Source organism: Dinoponera quadriceps, unplaced genomic scaffold, assembly GCF_001313825.1.
Source record: "Dinoponera quadriceps isolate SergipeBrazil2010 unplaced genomic scaffold, ASM131382v1 scaffold1070, whole genome shotgun sequence".
NCBI lineage: Eukaryota > Metazoa > Arthropoda > Insecta > Hymenoptera > Formicidae > Dinoponera > Dinoponera quadriceps.
This window is the reverse complement of record NW_014555341.1, coordinates 3,004,296-3,026,888: the sequence shown is the minus strand read 5'-3', so window position 1 is coordinate 3,026,888 and position 22,593 is coordinate 3,004,296. Positions and strand designations below refer to the sequence as shown.

The 22,593-nt window shown below is 45.0% G+C and overlaps 2 protein-coding genes across 3 annotated transcripts in view; one reads left to right on the top strand and one right to left on the bottom strand.

Annotated features, from left to right (window-relative positions):
• Positions 1-1,341: 1,341 nt before the first annotated feature.
• LOC106743929 (guanine nucleotide-binding protein G(I)/G(S)/G(T) subunit beta-1) lies at positions 1,342-20,989 on the bottom strand. 2 transcript variants are annotated; one of them, XM_014618272.1, is made up of 7 exons: positions 20,507-20,989; positions 7,159-7,725; positions 5,329-5,474; positions 4,772-5,065; positions 4,199-4,400; positions 3,820-4,036; positions 1,342-3,624 (listed from the first exon to the last, which is right to left on the bottom strand). In XM_014618272.1, exons 2-7 carry the CDS (start codon positions 7,213-7,215, stop codon positions 3,518-3,520), a joined length of 1,023 nt encoding a protein of 340 aa, XP_014473758.1. In that variant the 5' UTR covers positions 7,216-7,725; positions 20,507-20,989; the 3' UTR covers positions 1,342-3,517. The 2 variants fall into 2 exon arrangements, with proteins under 2 accessions (XP_014473758.1, XP_014473757.1); XM_014618271.1 differs by lacking the exon at positions 20,507-20,989 and adding an exon at positions 11,190-11,966 and having other exon boundaries at positions 3,518-3,624.
• A 160-nt stretch (positions 20,990-21,149) lies between these two features.
• Positions 21,150-22,593, top strand: part of LOC106743890 (potassium voltage-gated channel subfamily H member 6) — a 114,799-nt gene continuing 113,355 nt past the window's right edge. The window contains exon 1 of the mRNA XM_014618151.1: positions 21,150-21,288. Within this exon, the coding sequence (XP_014473637.1) occupies positions 21,212-21,288 (77 nt within the window). The 5' untranslated portion in view covers positions 21,150-21,211. The remainder of the gene's footprint in view (positions 21,289-22,593) is intronic.

Here is a 22,593-nt window from a genome sequence, read left to right as displayed (position 1 = left end):
ATATATATATATATATATATATATATATATATATACATATATATATGTATATATACATATATATATGTATATATGTATATGTAATATAAAAAAAGAACCGATTGTAAATGTTAAGTTTTCGAGAAAGATTTTTTTCTTTTCTTTTCTTTCGGAACTTGACGTAAAGTATCCAACGTCTCTCGAAAGTCTTCGAAGATCCCATTGTTGCTCGCTTGCTCCGTAGCCAAATTACGTGCTTTGTTTCACTGGGAAAGAAATCTTTTTTTTTTCAATAGTCGCTTTCCGGAATCCACGCCTTCTTTCTGCGTAGTTCCCCTGAATTTAGTCGGCTGGAACTCGATATATTCTTCGAAATGTTTATTACGATACGTAATATCTCATATGTACAGATCACGCATTTTGGTTCATATGATTAAAATGAAGCTTTGCAGGATTCCTATCGAATGTGAAGTATTCGCTTCCCCTCGAACTAAAAGTAACAACGCCCATCTAACTATGTCCCATGTGTATGAATACACAAATTAAAAAGTAACAAAATAAAAAAAGAAAAAGACGTAGCGGCTATGAGCGTGGTTGCCGGAAGGCGATTGGACCATAAATCCTGCGATATTGAAGAACCATTCATCTTAGGTACTTATATATTAAATATTAATAATTATAAATTACAATCATCGTTAATATTAATATTAATCATTATCATTAATATTATTTTTAAATGCATACACAGTTTCAACATCTATTTCCGACAAAAAAAAGGACAGAACAGGTGGAGAAGGGAGGAGATAAACGGGTGAGATAGCGCGGAAAAAATAGGAAAGATACGATGAGCTTAAGAACTATCGAAAAAGTACAAATACGAGTTTACGAAAGAGGCCGTGACAAACAAAACGCGATGAGCGGGAAGAGGAAAGGAGAATACCGTAATCACGAATATGTGTGTATGCGTGTGTGTGTGTGTGTATGCACGCGTGTGTATATGCGTGCACGCGCGCGTGTGTGTGCGTGTAAAAAAAATGACAAGGGGGAGAAAGAGGGTTTAGTCTCGCGGCCCTTTTCTTCAACCCGCGATTCTTTGGGTCCTATTTCAAAGGAACTTTTAGCATGACTCTCGTCGAGAGCACGTGCCTGCCTCGTGCACGAGGACTAGTTGGCGCTGAATCGATAGTGGGAGGAGATATGGGACTCCGCCGAGACGACGGTCGGAGATTGTTATTCTTCTTCTCCTTCTCGCCGGTACCATAATTAAGAATAGTCGGATAGAAGGGGAGGGTGTGGGGGTTAGGGTATAGACCTACGAACTAAACGATTACACATTACATTAAACGTACTTGACACTTTACGCTGGCCCGTCACACACGCGTTCTCAAACTCTCATAGTGTAGTAGCAGACTCGACAAATTCGATATAGGTTTGTCGTCCTTTTTTTCTGTCCCTCTTTCTATTTTTCTGATCCGTCACTCTTCAACTTCCTGACAATCTCTCGACGAACCCATCGACCCAGTGGACCATTCGGAATCATTTAGCAAAGGAGCGATTCTATACAGGGTATCCGGTGTATTTCGTACATCCACTCATGTGCAGATAGAAAACTGATAGAAAATAGACATCATTATGCAAAATTTGCAATAGTTAATAAGGAATTAATTATTCTGTCTGAGCTAATGAACACACGAGAAGCGGTAAGTTGGATATAGAAAGAAAGATTTCTTCGATCGTGCGGGTGACACTTGCGAATCGCTGTTCGCCGCGTTCCTCTGCCCAAAGCTATGAGACATAGCGGAGAAATATAGATTCCGCGGAGGAAAACGCGTGAATGATCGCGTGTCGGTAGAAGACATCATTTTTTTCCATATGTTCAGCCTACCGCTTCTCGCGTATTCATTAGCTCAAACAGAATAATTAATTCCTCGTTAAATATTGCGAATTTTGCATAATGCTGTCTAACTTTTCTATCAATTTAATCCCTTCTATTTACACACGAGCGGATGTACGAAACATACTGGACACCCTGTATATTTATCGTCCACGTTTATTCGTGCGTCTCGTGTCTCGTTTTGATTGGGCCGCGCCTCTCGCTCGTTCTCACGCTCACAGATTTCTCGTTCGTTCTTCTACAACACGCTCGGTCCTCTCGCACTCGCAAAAACGCAGACGCAGGGCGGCCTATGGCAGAGGTCTATACAAAATAAATAACGGTACATCTACGAAATTAATCGAGGGGGATCGTGGTGGTAGTGGTAGTAGTAGTAGTAGTAGTAGTAGTAGTAGAGTAGTAGTAGCGATAGTAGCGATAGTATTATCAATAAGTGCGAAGTCGGCGTATTATTATGGTAAGAAAAGTGGTCGTCTCTCCTTCTCTCGTCGCTTCCTTTCTCCGCTCGGCAGCTTCGTGCTCGTGCACGAGAGCAAAACTCGCGTGACGAGTATGTGCGACTTGGATGCGTGTGACCCGAGCTTCATGGTGGACGATTTACACCTTCCCTCCATCGTTCACTTGCTCGCCTCTTTTTGTGTGCAGGTGTACGCAAATTCGTCGTGAATCTACTAACACCCGATACACGTGTGTGCGTTCGATGTGCGTCGTGTGACTTTGAACGCATCTCATGCGAGACTACCGTAACTGTCAGTTTCCTTTGTTTTCGGATGGCGACGTGCCGCAACACGCACCTGTATGCGATCACCGCGCGTCACGTATACACGCGTCCCGTCCGGTTCACAATTTCGTCTCGGGCGCGCAGAAAAAGGTACTCGCAAACCAACTGCCGGTCCGGCTGTAACGGGGTGCCTCCTCGGCAGTGAGAACGCTCGGATTTGACGCTTGATTGATGGGTGGAAATCTCTCGACGATGTCAACGGTGCAGGATTGTCGTCCGTCCTTCGGACTTTGATCTTTGACTGAGAATATCCCCGTGGGAAAGAAACTAACAAATACAAAAGCACGTGCTCCTCGAAGGTTCGCCAAATATTCTTGAGAAAGAGGAGAAGAAAAAGAAAGTGCGCGTCCAATGTTGCAGAGAGTTGTTACTGTCGGCCTCGTGGCGCCTTGTTCCTCCTTGCGTTTCGCTCTTCGCCAATGTATCCGTGACCTTTTACCGATGGTGATCTTGGTGTGATACGACCGTATGAGCCAATTCTCTCTCTAAAAGCGTTGATACTCATGGTCCTTGTCACCGACTTTACCGCGTCGCCAGGCCAAGTCGACTACGATGCGCCTGCGAGAGTCCCTTTTACCACCACAACCCAAAACATTCCTGAAATCGCTGCTGCCACCACTGTCGTGGGTCTTCATCAGGTTGTAGTTATTGTTGTTGCTACTGCTGTCGCTGCTGCTGCTTATCGGATATTCAAAATTTCTGATCAGCGTCAACTCCGGTGAACCTGGCGGGTTGTAGGTCAGCGTCGTAGCTGCTGGCACGCCGACTTGCTCGGTGGTCAGACGGTGGTACTTGATTTTTATACTGTATGCTGATTGGCTGCATTTGGTTCTGTGAGGAAACGCCCTGGGGTGAGCCCCAAGTTAGTTCCAAATGCGTAGGAAGGAATCCCAGGAGCCTGTCGCTACCGCCATACCATCTTCTGTAACGCCGAGACAAGACACGCGATTGTCATGTCCAGCAAGGATTCCTAAGAGACAGAATCATAACAATCATTTTCCTTCTATATAAATATCATAAAAGCACAATGCTACCTGATATTAAAACATGTTGAAATTGAGTGAACGGAAAGGGAAAAGAAATCATCGTCGAGAGGAGAGCCACGAACGAAATCTCTCTTCTCTCCCGAGGAAGATCGTTCGGAGAGATAACCGTTAAGACCTACCAGCTCGCTCCGTCTTCATGGAATCCCAGACATTGCAGTTGAAGTCATCATAGCCCGCCAGCAATAATCTACCGCTTTTGCTGAAAGCTACACTGGTGATACCGCAAATGATATTGTCGTGACTGTACATTGCAAGTTCCTGGTCCGCCCTAATATCGAAGAGTCTGCAAGTAGCGTCGTCCGAGCCCGTCGCGAAAGCGTATCCGTTCGGGAAAAACTATGGAAGAATACCGTTAAATGACACTTTCTCATAGGGAATACATTACGGAACGAACTTAAATAATGACATTGGCAATGACAGTGACACAATGACGAGGTAACGGCGGCGCAAAGTAACAACTTGTTTTTTATTTGATAAATTTGCGAGCAGATGTCTTACCGTGACGGCGTTTATGTCACTCTCGTGACCCGGGAACGTCTGCTTGCAGGATCCCTCGCGAATATCCCACAGTTTTGCGCTGGCATCGCACGCACCGGACACGAAGGTACGCGTGTCCGGCGCCAGAGACAAAGACATCACATCGCCGGTGTGCCCGATGAAAGATGTGCACTGTTGTCCAGTCTCAATGTCCCATAGAGCACTGAGTCAGTACAATTTAGAGTTCATCATGTAGTATGAGGTATTAGATAGCAGTCTTCGAAGGTCATATTTATTCGATGGAAGAAATCTGGGATGAGGAGGTACAAAGGGACGAGGTTTTTAACGTACTTTTACATATTTTTATCATCAAATTATATTTCTACTATAAATTTCTGTATATTATTATTATTAGTCATTCTTTCATTTATTAATTCTTTATACGCATAAAAAGCATTCGAAAATAAACATACACTTGCAATCTCTTCTTTTCAATTAGAAGAAAATGGAAGAGGAAAATTCATAGTTGTCTATAAAATATAAAGGAAATTCTTTACAGCTGCTTTAGAAGGCAAGCGTTGAAGTAATACGTACCAGGACATGTCACCGGAGCTCGTAACAATTTGGTTGTCATCGTAAAATCTGCAGCAGGATAAGTAGCCGGTGTGACCTGGCAGTTCCCTGCTCACCCGCACATTACCTTCCCTAGTTTTAAGGCTATAGATGGAACAAATATTGTCCAGCCCACCGCACGCTACGTAACTACCCGAGGGCGCGTACGCACAAGTCATTACCCATGACGACCGTAATGGGATCGCGTGAACCTTATTGGTGGTATAACTGTCCCAGACAATCAGTTTGCCATCTTGCGATGCGGAGACTAGATTCCTATACAGGAGAAACGACAACATTTTGACGAAAATTCAGTTTGTGTGGAGAAGCAAAAAGATTTGTTTTCTCTCTATTCTGATACCGTTTCATAACTCGAAAATATCAAAGCTTTGTAAATTCTAAAAGATATATCCATTTGAGTCATAAAACATCTGTACTATGTCGCATCTGTGAATCCTGCTACCACGGAAATCGCTAGTGAGATCTCGAATTTATGCTAAGACGTCAATATTTGCGGATACTGGCGTCTGATGTCATACCTGGAGTCACTTCCCCAGTGCATCGCATAAATCTTAGCTAAGTGACCGCGAAGCGTACGTCTCGTACGCATTTGTATGCGACCGATAGGTTCCATGCCCGACGTGGCCTGGACCAAGGTCGTGTCGCATGCTGCTTTCCTAGCATCCTGCGGAATGAAATAGACGCATATTTCTTAATTATGCATACGATCCTTAATGTGCATCGCGATGCGATAGCGCGATAAGAAAGAGATCCATCGTATTGTATATAATCGTTCGTTCTCATTGCCGTTGGTCGTGTAGAACATCGGGAGAAGTCTTATCTACACTGTCGTGTATTCAGCGATAATTGAAGCTGCAAGATTTCGCGCGTCACTTTAAAGTAACATTCTAAAGATGCGCGTCGGTAGTAAATGCGCGCGTCGTCGTGAAAATTCAATAAATTTCACGCGAAAATTTCGTTTAATATCACGTTCAGGCATAGATGTTATATAAGGATCAAAAGACGCTCAAGACCGAGAACGATGCTAAAATAAACAGAACGCTGGAGATTCCCATGAATTTGAAGGGGAAAAGAGGAAGGTTTAGGACAAAGAGGATAAAGATTCCTGTAAATTGTCGACGATACTCGCGTGTCCTTTATTAATCCGCAATTTTACTTTCGAGTTGAAGATCAGATCATAACGCAGCGGTACTTAAAGTGATCCAATTATATATCTCTTTACGTTAAAGAGGTTGTTACTAAATAATTTCTGAAAGAAAAAAATATATTAAAGTTAAATATAATTAATTTCAATCAGAACTTATCATGTCGGCAATATATATTTCATTTGAAAAGATATGAAATAAATTAATTCGCATTAACAAAAAGTTGCGAAAAACATAAATTCATAGATCAATTAATTATAAAATCTGTATTATATAAGGTTAAACATAAACACATTTTATCATTTATAGTATATGTATTTGTTATTACAACGCATATTGGAAATTTTATTTGATAAACAACAATACAAAACGAAAGAAAGAGAAAAAGAGAGAGGCGCACGCGTGATGAACAATTAGCAAACAAGGCCGATAGCGTGTTCCTTTTATCGCAAGTACATATTTCTGCGCATATTGTACGAGCGCGTACATTTTATATACGTACAAGGGAGGAGGAGGAGGGCAGAGAAGAAAGAGAGACGAATACATCGAGAGAAGGAACAAGACATGGAGTGTGAGAGAGAGGGATGGTGGCGTATTGATCAGAGAAGCAACGGTTATGCCGCGCCCTACCACCACCACACTACCACCACCACCACTCCATATCCTCACAACTGTACAGAAAGCTATTCGCCATAGACGAGGATCTCTCATCGGCAAAAATGTACAATTTACCTGCTCTAGCATCGGAAACGGAGAAAGCCGGGAGAGAACGAGTGTAGGATAACAAGAACCGGCGCAAGAAGACAATAAATTGAACAGATTTTATAAAGAGAGGGCAGATAAAATATCGCGTCTAAGAAAAGTTTATTGTATTAAAGATTGCAAGCACGAGTTAACGTGTTGCTTCACCGCGTTTTCAATGGATCTGCTTCATACCCGTATCACAGTTCGTCGCAAGAGATCTAAGAAATTGTTTTCTTTAGCAAATGTGTAATCAGAGGTGATACAACAAAATAGACAAACGTAAAGATCTCGATATTTTAATTAAAAACAAAGTGTCTTTGAGAGAGAAAATTCGATGAAAATAGTTGAGCTCTTCCACATGACTACTCACACCAAGCATTTTAAGTGTACAGACCTCTCGACGGATTTTAAGATGCGAGAGAAAAACAATAATCTCGAAACAGGCGAATGGGTACTTACCCGAATGGCATTCTTCAGCGTCTCCGACTCCTGACGAAGGCTGTCAAGCTCGTTCATGGTGTCTGGCTGATGACGCGCGAGGCTTACGAGCACCCGTTAGTGGAGCCGAGGTACTGGTGTGTCGCGCGCGACGGCAGAAGGGGAGGATGACAGGGCGCTGTCTCCTCTCGTCGGGAGGGCTCAGAATGTAATTTCTACGATGATGACGGATGGGTGGTTCTTATCTACGACGCCTTCTTGCGCGAGGAAGTTGATCGCAGGACTGATGTCACGCCGTCGACAGTACTTCCGGTGGCCGACGGAGTTTACCACCCCCGTGCAAGGGTGGAACGGAACGAAAAAGAGGTAGAAGAGGATAAAGATGAGGATGAAGATCGCGTCTCTTCCTACCGAAGTCGCGGCTTCCACCAGCCTCTCCCGGCCCCACTTCCTCGTCGCCTCCTCCTGCTATCGCTACTGCCGCGGCTTCCGCTTCCGCCGCTACCACCGGAACCAGAGCCAGACCACCGTTGACTCCGCCGTCCCACGCGCCAGCTTCGACACTCTCCGACGAGACCGTTGCCACCCCTGAAATTCGAAGTACCAGATTGGTCAGTCACGACCAATAAGTATTAGTAACAGCTTAACCTACACATGTTATCTCAACCCCGATAAGCATAAGTAGAACCTAAACCGTTACGCGATAAACATGTCTTTTCATGGTATCGTTTCCGATAAAATTCATCAAGTAGATGTTTGGTTTTTTCTTTCACGTCGAACGACGGCGAATAAAATAATCATCGAGTGCTGATGCCGATTCACCGTGATAATTCAATGGACACAAAGAGTCAATTGTCGGGCACTCGCGAAGATCTATCGCTCCGTTGAGAAAGAAATCACGAAGGTGTTAAATTTTCGGATCTTATCTAACGTGTACGAGAGAGATACACCGCGGGTGTTGAACGGGACGTCTCTCACGCGAGCGTCGCGTGAGGTTTTGCTGCGGCAGGAGGAAAAGCAGCCGACGGCATACCGAAAGCGAACCTACGTCATCCGGAGAATTACCGCAGCTCCTTAATGACTGTAATAGATAATTGCGTCGATTTTGCACGCGGCACACAGTACGCTCTTGTGCACACAACGTCGTGGAAATCTACATGCCCCTAAGGGAAATGCGAGAAGCATCGGAGAAGTGTAAGAAACATCGACAGATGCTGCTAAATATTTATATCTCGATAATGACAAATGAGAGAATATCTCCATCTAACTTAAACACGCGCATTCGTTTGGCTCGTCCGGCTTGATACTAATTGGCACGTGTGCCGCTCTCGAGCGTAACGCGCCAATGCAAATAAATAGTTATTTCCAGACGTGCGTTAATTCGTATCGTCCGTGTATGAAAATAAAAAAAGAACGAAAAAAAAAACAAGGGGAGGAAAAACAAGGAACACTTCGGTTTCGGCGAACTAGTTTTCGCGAGAATGACACGAGTGTCCATAAAGTAAACGATTGCAGCGCGCGCTTACTTTAATATCACTATGTGTGGAGGAACGTTATTTTAATTAATGCATCAGTATATATTATTATCGATACACAGGATGGAAGACTTATCTACGTTGATGTACGCTAACGAAACATTCACAAGTGCTCGGCGTTTTGATCGAAATAATATCTAGTAGTTTCGTTCTCAGCTAATCGCAATTCCTCTGTTATCACACAGGCACATACATACGCACGTCGGTACATAAAAAAAAAAAACAAAATATAATTATCGGCTGGCTAAAAATATTTTGGCCGCACCGCGTGCGCAGATATTTTTATCGCGGCCTCCCCGTCCCGAGTTTTCGCGACGAGATTCATGTTCTCGCCGGCACATACTTTTCCTCGGGGAAAACGTCAAACGCGCAACGTGTATCACCGCCGCGAGGACGAACGATCGTTCGACGCCGGTGTAACTAGTTATTGCAATGTAATATTGATGCTCGGAAAACCAATAATTGACTGAAAAGTACTGACACGTTCGCCATTTCCATTCAAGATAAGTTACCGATTTTTGCCTGGTGTTTTTGTCGGAATATAACTTTTTCGCCATCGTCGGGAGAATAGTAATGTAATATTGATATTTGAAAAATACACTGGCAATAGAATCGCGCAGAACATAACGGTATTCGTCTTTGTTTAGAGGAAATCTCCATGTCTGGAAGGTTTTATCGAGCTGTTGTCCCATCTATATTAAAACTTCTTATCAACACTTCAAATGATCATCTTAATTACGTGAAGTTCCATAACATATAGGTCGGATCGCGTGTCGTTACGCCTGACATCGATTCTATTCGAAAGTTTACTCGAACGGCAATTAATGATCAATGATGTTGCGCTACGGGTCGCAAGCGTAGAAAGGTGGAGATATTATATAATAAATACCGGATATTCTTCTCGCATCCACGTGGACCGAGAAAATAGACGGTAAAACGATAATTTAATTCTCTTCCACCTTATACTTTTATCTCAACGATGCCTTTCTGGATGTGTATTGTTCGAATTTTATCGATATTGGAGATTTCGGTCTTCCCTATCGGGAGCAAGATATTATAAATATTCGCGAATACTGTGCAACCTTGGACCCAAGAGCTGTTTCTCCGTCTCTGCCACGCTATGCAAACCGGCATAACCGATCGCGTTCAAATAGTCACAGGCACGGGCATTCGATGCGCGTCCTTCACCTCCGCGGGATCTTGCGACCCGGGGAAACCGAGGGTTGTCGATCCAACGCGAGGTGTTCTCATTTTCCAGAGCCGACGAGAGCCAAGTCCGGCGCACGCGCAAATGCGAGTGGAAAGCAGCCGCTTTTCTAACTTTGCATCGCCTAACGCGAATTATTTGGATCTAACCACGTTGATCCAAACGCACTAAATGAAGATTTTTACATTGACTATGCTGTCTGTGGAATAAGTCCTCTATTGTTCGCACACGTGTTGTCCGTGAGAAAAAAAGAAGAGAAATTCTAGTAAACAGCCCGGAGTGGCAGAGGAGGATCGTGGGAAGTATTTCCAGGATGTCATAAGTTCTTGTAGGTAGAAGAAATAACAGTGGATGACTGCGAATCAGATCATCCAATGGAAATTAACATTCCTTGTTGAGCTCGATAATTATAAGCCGTCGTACGGAGAAGGTGGCTTCGATCAAAACTCCAATTAAAGAAGAAAGATAATATACGCTTATATACGCGTCTTTTAAAAAATACATACGTAGATAAAGAGAACGGGGTCAATTGATGACACCGAAAACCGATATCGAGCATGCCACTTTCGTGTAACCTTGCGAAAGAACCAGAATATCACTCACGGTTATAAACTTGTGCTTTCTACGTTCTCTCCTCTTTCACCGGAGCAGAACATTCATTTATACTCGGGAGCGGAGAAGCAGAGAACGTGCATGTCGGCTAGGATGTGATTTCGCCGTTAGAACTGCATTGCACTCGATGCTACGTGAATATTATCGGCGAATGATGGATATTCACTGTGTACATCGGTCTCTGCCAAGTTACGACGAAGACCGGGGAGGATCATGTTGCTCGTGTTCTTCGAATCTCTTATTTTCACGGCTGCAACGAGAAAGAACCGCTGTCGACCATTACGTTCTCGAGAGAGAGAGAGAGAGAGAGAGAGAGAGAGAGAAAGAGCAAATGTGGTGTCGAAGCCGCATTTATATACGAGAGCATCATCGTCGAATGACTGATAACGATCGCCGCGTACGGCGGTCCCTGCCAAATCGCGGGATCAAGATTTCGCGCGTTATCGATAACGGGAAAGCTATTGACAAGAGAAGAGAACGCGAGCGACGTCACGTAGTATCACTCTTCCGCTTTTTCCTGCGGCGGACGCCATTGTCTCGCTAATAATCGAGAATCTCTCTCTCTCTCTCGGTGGCTTCGATCAGCGGTAGAGAATGAGAGAGGGAGGGAAGCGGGGGAGAACAAAAAAGAGGCGACGTCCTCGCCTACGAGGGCGCCGAGGCGGAAGCAGAGGCTCACACGCATCGATGGAACTCACTCGCTCCGTCCCACCGTCACCACCACCACCGTCGTCGCTGCTGTCAGAGCGTCATCGAGCCCGTGGCGGCATAACCTCTCCTCGTAGGGCCGGCACCGGGTCGAAGAGGACGTGCAGCCCTGTCAGAAGTGCCGCTCGTCACCGCCACGTTGTGCCTGTCAACGCGCGAATCGCGCAACGGAGTACGCACTTTTCCACCGGCGTAGAAGCGCCGAAGAAGTTCCGGGGGAGTTTGTCAGCGCCGCTGCGAGCCAACTGGAGGAACTGACTCCACGATCACGACTGCCTCCAATTCTATTTCTAGTTCCACTTCCAGTTACAAGCCACTCAGTCCGTTTCTCTGCCAGATACCCGCTATAATCGCCAGTACCACTCGGTACCGTGGCTCCCGATACGGAGAGGTTCTACACGCACCGTACGGGATGCACGGACGAGACGCGGTGCTTGTCGGCGCGGACTTGCTTTTTCTGCCGCGGTTCGCACAACCGTGGTAGCGCGAGACGAATCGATGAACGTCGTCGTGCGGTCCGCCCCACTCGTTTGCTCCGTCACTCTCTTTCTCTTTCTCCCTCCCTCTCTTGCGCTCTTTCAGTACACCCTTTGCACGTTCGGCTCGCTCGTTCGCTCGCTCGCACTCCGCAAGAATCCGCACGCGTCTCTCGCGGAACCGGCCGTCGAACGTGGCGAGACCGACGTCAGGATGAGGGAGCCGAGACGGCACAGAACGCGCGCTCCGCACTCTACGACGAGAGACGTTTCGATCTCGAACCACACCCAAGGAAGGACGTGGTGGTTTCGAGAGAGGGCCGGCCGGGAGGACGAGCCGCAGGAGAGGTGGAAGAGACGACGCTGGCGCCACGGCGCCCGTATACCGACCGTCCGACCACCCGGTATCGAGAGGACGCCGTCGTCGCTCTCGATGACAGGTTGCTGCTCCGACTAATGTCGTTAATGATGCTGATGATGATGATTGGCCGTGCTGTTAGTTGCAGGAGCTGAGTAAACCGAGAACCATTCGCCAGCGAAGGGAACTTGGAGCAAATTATCGCAATGTGTGTGTTACGTCGGGAAAGAAGACGGTCGTTATGAATATGCGGAATTCCCAGGTCCGATTACGTCGTCTATACAAATAATAAAAATTGAACGAATGTTAAATATGAAACGCAGTCTCCCCGAGTCGGATAACTGACACTGATAACGACCGTGGCGACCGGCGATACTGCGTCATGTGTTGTTGATTAGGGGTGTGATAACGATTGGAGCTTCGATTAGAGACGCGGATTAGCCTTGAATCGGCGTTTGGTCAATCACCGTATCGAGAAGTGAGATTGGTCCAAATCGATACTACCATTCAAAATAGCTCGTCGTATCGTGGCTGACAGATGGCACTTTGCCAGGTCTCGACCGGCAACAGTCAATGCCAGATCAACCCAGGTCTTTGAATGGGGTCTTTAAAGTTCGTTCTCGACGTGGCGAAGAAAGAACTAGAAGAGATCGCTCGAAAGGCTAGGATGCTCGACAACTTTTTCGCCTGTTTACCAAACGGTGCATTCAAACCGACGTCTCTAATCTTCTACTCCAGAACCTTTCATTCTCAACCTCGACAAAAATACGTCGGCGAGTAACACGAAAAACTCGTGCTTCTGCCGTGTGTCACGAGTTCTCTTTTCTTCGTTTTTCGTTCGGTCGTCGTTCACAGGTCCAAGTTCGTCGAGCGGACACTCAGCTTAACGGAAGGCTCGTCTATTATCAAATTCCCTAGGCCGTCTCCCTTCGGCGAACTCCCGGATGCACGAATGGGAGCAACAGTTGAGCTGCGCGGGGGTCAACGTCCAACACGATCTTGCTCCCTCTTTCTCTCTCTATCTCTCCCCAATTTCCTCGTATGTTTCAAACCGAGCGTACACAATCGCGAAGCTGCCAAGTACCCCGAATGCATACACTTCGTCGATGTCTTCTTTGGCAAACGACTGTTTAGGGCATCGGGGTAAAAGGAGACAAGTTGAAGGTCGCGTGCATAGTGTGCGAGCCGACAGTTGGTCGACAGACCGGCAGGTCGGTCGTCAACGTTGCACCTGTCAAGGGTGCCTCTCTCGCCAAGTAGCGTTCTTGGGTGTCTGGTTAATTGTTTCACGGTTTACCATCATGAACCTCTAGCCCGATAAACTCTGGTCAAACCTTTGTGCCCCGTAATCTCGCCTGACCCGAGATGTAACTTGATTTACGGCAGCCAATTTTCGGTTGATACTTTATTAAGTTCTTCTAGATTTTACGTTCCTCTTCTGCGATTCAATACTCCTGTCAAAGTCGACCAGGCTCTCCTCACTTAGTGAAACTAAGTTAATAAAAACTGCAGCATACTTTTATCCCACTATACCGGACTTCTGCTTTTTTTGAGAGCGAGTTACAACAATCCATAATGATTCATGTAATTTTTGAAGTTATACCGGTTCGTTAGTTTGAGCCCAATTCTGACCATAGACAGTTAAATGTTTCACTTTGGCACAGAGAATAGTCGACGTAGTGACGAGTGTTTTTGAAAAAATAAGTATCCATTTTTTTTTAAACATTAATAATAACTTAAAAATATGTATTCCTATCAAAAAATTTATGCCTATAAATTTTTTAACGATAATAATCAATTAATTTTTACCTTTATCTTGATATTATATCCATAACTCCATCTTTTGAGGCCTCGTGGCCACGATCTAGATCTTGGACCGAGATTTAGTATTTATGTTAGTAGATTTTTGAAATGTACTACAATTTTCAGTAATTTCGAGTAACTTTTATATCCGACCAACAATTCTGTCCGAGATACATCGTGGACATAAAACCTAAGGCCTGGCAGGAGACAAAGATCGATTGCATTAAAGTGCAGCCGCTAGGCTATACTTTCCGTTGCATCTGTTTTCAACTCAAAGAAATCATATTTGCTCATCAAACTATTTTTTAAATCTTTCTTGCAAACGTATCTAGCCTTGTGCAGAGCCGGATTTTTCAATTAAGGCCCTAAAAATTTATAATACATGAGAAAACGGATTCATACTACACTCCAGGATGTGCACTCGCGGTACTGAGAGTTTGCATTTTCATTTATTATAAATTTTTGAGAGCCTAATTGCAAAATCCGGGTTTTTAGGTAACATATTATTGGAGACAATTATTTTGAAACAAATTTAGTAAGAAAATGTAATTTGTACAGAGAAAAATTAAAATGTGCACATACCACGGAAAATGCCATTAGGCTACATTTTCCGTGGTATGTGCATGTTTTCGTTTTTCTCTTTTAGTGTAAATTATATATTCTTACCAAACTTCTTTTAAAATAATTAATTATAACTGCTCCTACCATTGTGTCTTCTAAACGTAAGCGCCTAGTAATAAAATCTAGTAACATCGAAGAAAAAACTGTATAAGGAAAAACGAATTTTAAAAATATCGAAAAGATAATCGATTCTCTAAGAAAAAAATAATATATTATCAATTCATCAACCGATGATTGTCCATTCCTATGCCGACAAATTAAAATACGCGATGACGCAAACGCATCGATCGATTGATCAACGTTCGTGCCGAGCCTTGAGTAGCGCTCGCTCACTTTTTCGAATGCTATTTTTCTAAGTTTTTTCAGTAGCTTACGTTCTGTCGAACCGAAATAGCGAGATGGATACAAATGTAGTAAATGCTTTCCTATTCCATACGGGTCATCGAAATCTAAACGGGGGAAGAAGCGATGCGCACGCGAGACGCGACGGAGAGAGAGAGAGAGAGAGAGAGAGAGAGAGAGAGAGAGAGAGAGAGGGGAGAAGAAGGTGACGGCAGATGAATGACGTCAGGAGATGGATCGTGACGTCAGAAAATAACCCGAAGCAGGCCGCATGGCGCCAGCATTGTTCGTTAATTTCTACACACTGGGGGAGACCGAGACGTCCTCGTTTCTATATTAGGACCTAATGCAATATCTAACACGACACCTTTTTTTAAGCGTGTCATCGCGTGGGTGTTGCAGTGGCGGAACATCGCGGCTTACAGACGATAAAAAAAAGAGAAAGAAAAATTCATCTATATGAAAGGCCGTCCGATTAAAGAAATGCTCCCGAATGGGCGCGTGATTCTCGCGATTGGTCGCATACCGCTGAGAGAGGAGCAACAACTGGACCGTATAAATTGCATTCAATACGGTCTGGCATATAATATTGATCGTATAGCTTGGACATCAATGAACAGTATTATACCGCGAATGCGGGTCCACGCTAGAAAATGGAATCGTCCCGTAGTGCTACTTTTATGAATGAAAATAGTGTGTCGGGAGAAGAAAGTCCGAGGTGACGGCTTTCGCGACGGATTTCTACTAACCATGGACACGGAAGACACACGTCAGTCGGATTTAGAGAAATCGCCGGAGACAGCCGGATGGCAAAGGACCAAATCCGACTGTAAGCGCGTCCCGGCTTACTTTTATCGCATTCGAATATACCGAGAACCTCGTGTTAAACTCTGTCCTAGTTTAACGCAGTCGAGTGACGTCATTAAATGCGCCAAGAATCGCTTGCCGCATATAGCATATCCACGAGACTTTTTTTTTTGTTTAAATGCCAACGACGCGCCAGTGTCCCAGGAACTCGATGATTCGTACGATCGAGCACGAAACGTTATCGCGTGTGACAGTCGCCATGTAAACATTTAAGTTCACGAGCGCGCTCCGAATCCCATGGAAGGACGTGGACGATCATCCAATTTGTACGATTTAAATTGAATTTCAACGTAGGGAAGAAATTGACGAATACCAACTGCTGCTAAACCAACAATCCGCTTTTTTATTTCTACTTTTTTTTTGTCGTTGCTCGTTTTGCGCCTTCTCGCTCGTTGGACGCAGCAGAAGTTACGATACCGTCGTTGATAGGGACGGTCATGATGTGAGAGGGACGCGGTGAAGGAACAGGACGTGAGCCCGTGGGAGGAAAGAGGGCTGCGGGGCGACTGAAGAGGGGTTTAACGGAGGGACGCATCATCCAGCTCGAATACATTGACCCTTTCGCATTGGCTAAGTAGCGCGACCTACTAACCGTCCTGTAAACCACGATCGTTATTAAGGGGCTCTGGTGTGTTTTCTATCGGAGAGGCACATCTGCGTGAGCTTGTCGCCGCCGTTCGGCGCGCACGTGACGTTATCTGCCGCGATGAAATTATACGAGACCGCACGAGTAGAGCAACGACAGTCCCGGACAAGTTTAACCTCCTATGCAAGTATCGCAGTCGCGGGACCGAAAACAATATTCAATTCGCGGCGCGAAAGACTCTCTTTCGATTGGAGAGGCGTGACTGACCGATTGACTGGTGGCGATATTTTTGTGAGAAACGGATGCTTCAAACTTGCGTAAATTAATTTACAGGAAAGTGAGTTTCACCCGAATGTCCCGCCGTAATGTAGACCAGGAAGTTTGCACGAATATACATGAGCGTATGTCAAATGCCCAACCGACCAATCGGGAGAGTATATCGATAACACAGATATCATCGCTGACGAGTCTCAAGTGGAACGCTGTCAATTGAGCTGAAGATGCCACTTGTCTTCAGCGACGACTTTATATTCCGAAGCAATTAAAGACGATTAAGACAGCTGCCGCATCAATTGGCCAACCAATCGCAAGACGGAACGCGACGCGTCGTAACATGCTTCTTTCCCCGCTTTATTCCCCTCAGGATCGGATGCTGGCCGCTTACCCTCCTTAGTCCTTAGTTGTGAAAGTAAACCTCAATAATCTCAATAACGCGACACCTGTAACGCGCTACGCTCGCCTGTTTCTTGCCAGTCTACTTTTCCATTCGCCGCTATTTTCGGTCTCACTTATTACGGTCGTTAGCCTAAGACCACTGGGTTTGATGTTTATCATTGCAGATATGTCAAAGGCCATCTCTCTCTCTCTCTCTCTCTCGCTCTCTCCAAGTTCTACGCGAGTTGCCGTGCTCTTCCTGTCTCTCTTTTTGTTCGCTATTGGTCATTTTCCCTGCGTGACTCCAATGGACGTAGGTGAGGCGATCGTTGAAGTTTCGCGATAAAAGCCGCGGCAATAACAGTGAAGAGAAAAGAAGAAACATTATCTGCCCTAATGATAAAGCTAATCATCGCGGCGGAAAGGGTGCTCTCCGGATATCCGCCCGACGTCAAAATTTTCACGCTCCCGAAAAGGCAATCAGATAATTCGCGGGATTCAAAGAAAGCTCATTAGCGTGTTAAAATAACGGAGGATCACGGAACTGAATTTTAAACTGCATAAATGTAGTTCAATGTAAATTATTTTTAGTCGATGTCGAGTCGCTCGTACCGTAGAAAATATCGATTACCTGATGAAATGCAAGTTCAGCACGTATACGTTAACAGAAATCAAACGTAAGCATCAGTCATTGTGTAAGAAAATTCAGAGACTTTGTGTTGCATCACGCTTTCCATTCTCAAAATCGATATTTAGCGAGAGGTGAAATAGAAATTAGTGCTATTATCGGGCAAAGAGTAATCTTAATCCGATTGAGAAGCAAACGAACCACAATTGCTTTTTATAATTCATGTTCGCCATTTCTATAAACTATGCTCATAATATTAGGTGTATGCAAAAGTTTTAGTTTTTTTCAGCCCTCTAACGTAACTATTTTAAATTGAAATATTTTCTCGTCGTTTTATGTTTCTGTAAGGTTGGTATTGAACTTTCTAAAACGCCATCATTTTGATTCAATGATGCATGTAACCTTAAAAATAATAGTTGATATAATGAGCGACGAAAAACTTCATATTCGACACTGCATTCGATATAAATTCCAACAATAAGAAAAAAATACTGCTAAAGCAAGTTTGGAAAACATGCATATTGGGAAACAATGTTCTTGTGTAAAATATTGTGTCCCACAATACATGCAAATATTGGTTTCATCACTTTAAAAACGGTGATTTTGACGTGAGTGATCGACCGCGCTCTGGAACGCCATGAAAGCTTGAGATCGACAATTTGGAAGCGTTGTTGAATGAAAACCCGTCTCAAAACGCTACAGTCAACAATTGAATGATTTGGCCGACAAAATTGAGGGGAAAAGACTATTTACTAGGCAAGGGAGTCGGAAAGCTTTTTGCTGCACGACAGTGCTAGGCCACACGTTGCTCAGACCACCATCAATCAATAAGCCATCATTAACTTGGGCTGGGAAGTTCCTCCACACGCGGTACTCTCCCGACCTGGCGTCTTCGGATTATCACCTATTCCGGTCGATGCAGCACTCCTTAACAGGAGAGCGCTTTCGAGATGTAGCAGAAATACAAAAATGACTCAATAAATTCATTGCTTCCAAACCGATGTCTTTCTTTCGTGAAAAAATCCCACAGTTGCCCGAAAGGTGGCAGAAGGTTATAGAAAATAAGGGAAAATATTTTGAAAATTGATTTGTAGTCACTGTATTATATGATAAACAAATAAATAAAAAAAAAACTTGCGATATTTTTGACAATTAATCCGAGTCTCAAGTCGAAATTAATTATTGCGTCGGACACTTAATCCCACCGCATTCAGAGAATTAAGCAGCATCGAGGTCTCGTCACTCTCGCTACAAAGTTTAGTCGACAACAATCGTATTCGCAATGAATTCGCGCACCGCAAGGAACAATAGATGTTCTTGCGCCGATCTCTTCGCGTTCTCACAACGCGAGAACCTAACTCGCCGGTTACGCCGAACAGGCGCGAACTTTGTTTTCGCGGGAGCCTCGTATATTATGCAAGGCGACTCGCGTTACGCGCATTGTGCACCGCGAGATAACCCGTGCCGTCGTCAAACAGACGTCACTGGTCTTGCGTCGCCGAAGGAGAACCGGTGTATCCGTACGCGCAAACATTCCCGAGGCCGAGTGCGTTGATTCTCGCGCAATTTCGAGCCTCGATCGCGCACAACCCTCTCGAATACATTGTACAGGACATTCCGCAACGTGTTATTCTTTCATGACAGAACTTCTCAGCTCTCAGTACGAAAACTCGACCTGTAGGAACGTTAACGCGTTTCTTGAGAGAACCTTTCGACCGTATTATGAGTAAGATAGACTCAGTAAGTTGTGTTTGAAAAACTATAACGAAGAGAAGTGCGTCGAAAATTTGAATATTCTTCTCAATAACTTAAAACTTGATTTTCCATAAATGCATAATCAAATATTAAAGTAGAAAATTTGCACATTATTCTAAATTTTATCAACCTATTTCCTTTTACAGTTTTTCAGATCAAGAATTTAGAAAATCATTAGGGTCAATACAACTTTGCATGTGATACAAGCGACTTTTCAGAAATATACGATGAAAGAGTTAAAGACTGAACAAGTAAATTATGACTTCGAATAATTTCTTCTCAATCGTTAACGGCATCAGAATCAGTACCGGTTCGTGGCAAAAAAATTCGGTTAATTTTAGAAGCGCGAAAGAGCGTGAAGCCGGTGTTACAAGGTAAAAGTGACAGTCGACCCTCGCGAAAATCCTTCAAACGAGGAAAGTCGCTGGGCGAGACGCAGGAAGAGTCTTGTTATCGCTCGCGCGCCTGCTCTGACTCATTGCGGCGAGTTGTGCGCTTTTCGAGAGCCCCTGGAAATTCGCGCATCGCGTGTCCGCTCGTGGATCTCGCTCGCGAAAAGAGAGAGAGAGAGAGAAAGAGCTTCGCACCCGATCAATGATTCCATCGATAATGCATCCAGACGTCAGCATAATTGCGACGTTTGATCTATTTTCGGCGTGTTCGTGCACCGCGCGATGAGTTCATCTCGTCGGGACGTCAAGCGACGTCGATGAAACCATGCAAACGTCGAGACGTGTGTCATGAATGTAAGCGCCACGACGTCGTATACTACGGCAGACGACAAGAAACGAGGTGAAATCGAAGCGTTACGAGTCGCTCGCGCTCGCTCTCTCCCTCCCTCCCTCGCCCTACCTATCTCCTTCTCACTCTCTCTCTACTCTACACTCTTTCTCCTTCGCTTTCTCACTCGCTCTCGCGTGCGCCGAGACGGTGGCTTTCGCGCGACGTAACGCGACTTTACGACGCGGTATCTCTTCGGCGCACTCCACGACGCCCGGCAAGCTCGCCTTCGCGACGGAATCGGCGTCATGACGCCGGGACGGCGTACGGTCGAAATAACGGCAAGCAAAGATTTTGACAGCGTAGGCCTAGACGGCCGCCATGTTGGTTCTTGGCTATCGAGTCGCGCGAAGGGCCGGGCCGGCTCGGCGGCTGGAATACAGCGCATCCGGAAGTCGCGGAAAGTTCGGAATGCAAAGTATGACTATATCACGTACCTGGTGCTCCCTGACGGAGCTTCGATCGTCGGCCTGATGTTTCTACCTCTCCGCTGTCTCTCTCTCTCTCTCTCTCTCTCGCTCCCTCTACGCCAGCGGCTCTTTCTCGTCGTCCTCAGCTCTCACATCGATGACTATGCACTTCCCTTGTCACACCTCTCCGCCGTGATCACCCTTGACGGGCGCACCGACGACGGGTTTACTTGGCCTGCCTCGGAGGGGCCCACTACTACCGCACCCGCCGCTTCCTTTAAGGTTAACCGTCGCGACGGGTACCGCGACGACGACGTACGGTTATCGCGACTACGCGCTCACGAGGATATGCACGACGGCGAGTAGCGACGGTGCGACGCGCTTTAACGTCTCAAGATGCACGACGGTGGCGGCGCTCGAACGAACGTCGACGATTGTTTTCATTCGACGGCACGAAAACTGCTCGAAGCAAACGGAGCTGCTGCTGCTGCTGCTGCTCCTTCACGGCTCTGGCGGGCGGCAGGGCGGGGCTCCGTGCTTCGACTCTCGTGAACCCCGTACGGCCACGAACCGCAGCGCTAGCTGCCGAAGATTGCCGAGCGCTGCCGGCGCCGGCTACATTAGTTTTGAAACGGACCCGGCGCCGAACGCAGAGCCCGTTTCGCGGGTCGCGTTTTCTAGTCAACTCGAGCGAATTACGCGAATGTCACGGCGAGAAAGAACACCCGCGGGATGGTGGCCCATGTGTGCTTCGGACGAAAGATGAACGGCCGGCGGAGACGTTTCGGACACCTGCGACTGCTCGAAAAGTAAGCGCTACGTGATTGTATACTTTGCACGTAATGGCGTCCAGTAGACATTTCGGAGCACGGCAAAGTTTAATATCTTTCGACACTTGTCACGATCTTCTAGAGCTATATTAATGCTGCGCGCGGTAGCTGTTAATACTCAAAGATGTACTGACACACATAACGAGTGAATATAACGTGTGAATATTTGCATACTGCAAACGATCGAGTATTCAAACATGTCGATTTGCCGTCTACACGGAATGTGATCCCGCGTGTGACATTGGCCACGTTCAGCAGAACATTTATTTTGCAATTGTTGGAAGTTTTCTGAGCTGAGATTGGAATTATTCTCTTAGATCTAGAATAATTCAATTTCAGCACAGAAAACTTTCAACGGTTGTAACATAAACGTTCTGCCGAAATGCGGCCATTGATATGTCCTGAGCTTGTCTGAACATGCTTCGGCTGATTTTTTATGATATATTTAATAATACACTTTGGAAGTTCGATACAGCAGATGATATTCGTGAGCCGTTGATAAAGTCATGAATTGCAACTATCGATTACTAAAACTCTCTTCTGTTACCGACAATTCTCTTAACCGACGTTATCGACGACGCCTATAACTCCGATGTGTGCCGATAGAGTTCGCCATGTCCACGAAGTAGTGCTATCAATTTGCAACGTGGACATCACACGTTGCTAGTTGAAATTCCGGCCGATTAAAGTTCTTATCATGCCGGCAAATATGCGATTTGACGTAACTCGTAATATGCAAATTAACAGCAGAGAAATATATTTTTAATTGTCTGCCTAAATATGCGCAGATCGCACTTCTTTTATTAATTTTGCAATCATTTTACAAAACTATTAAAACGTCAGCTTTATATTCATAAAATAACATTTTATATCCTGCGATAATTTTTCCAGCATAATAAATGTGAATTTATTATTGCGATAGCTGGCCTTTTATTTTTATTATTTTCAAGCGTGTGAAATATTTATTTATTTATGTTATGTTAAGCACGATTAGATAAAAGTAGGAACGATCGCATAGCGAGAATAAGAAATACGATCAACACACTATATCACGATCATCGGTGTCAAGTATCTTTCGCGTGTATGTATGTATGTATGTATGTATATATATAGACTGCTTTGTGACGACACAGTCTCTGAATTAAAATCATTATAATCTTGGAACTGAAACGAGATATCAACAATCAACATCACTCTTAGATCCGGTTCCTCATTTTCTAGTTAACTTGTGATTTAAATTTAAACTGATGTAACGCATAATTGTGTTTGTCTATCCATGGTTAA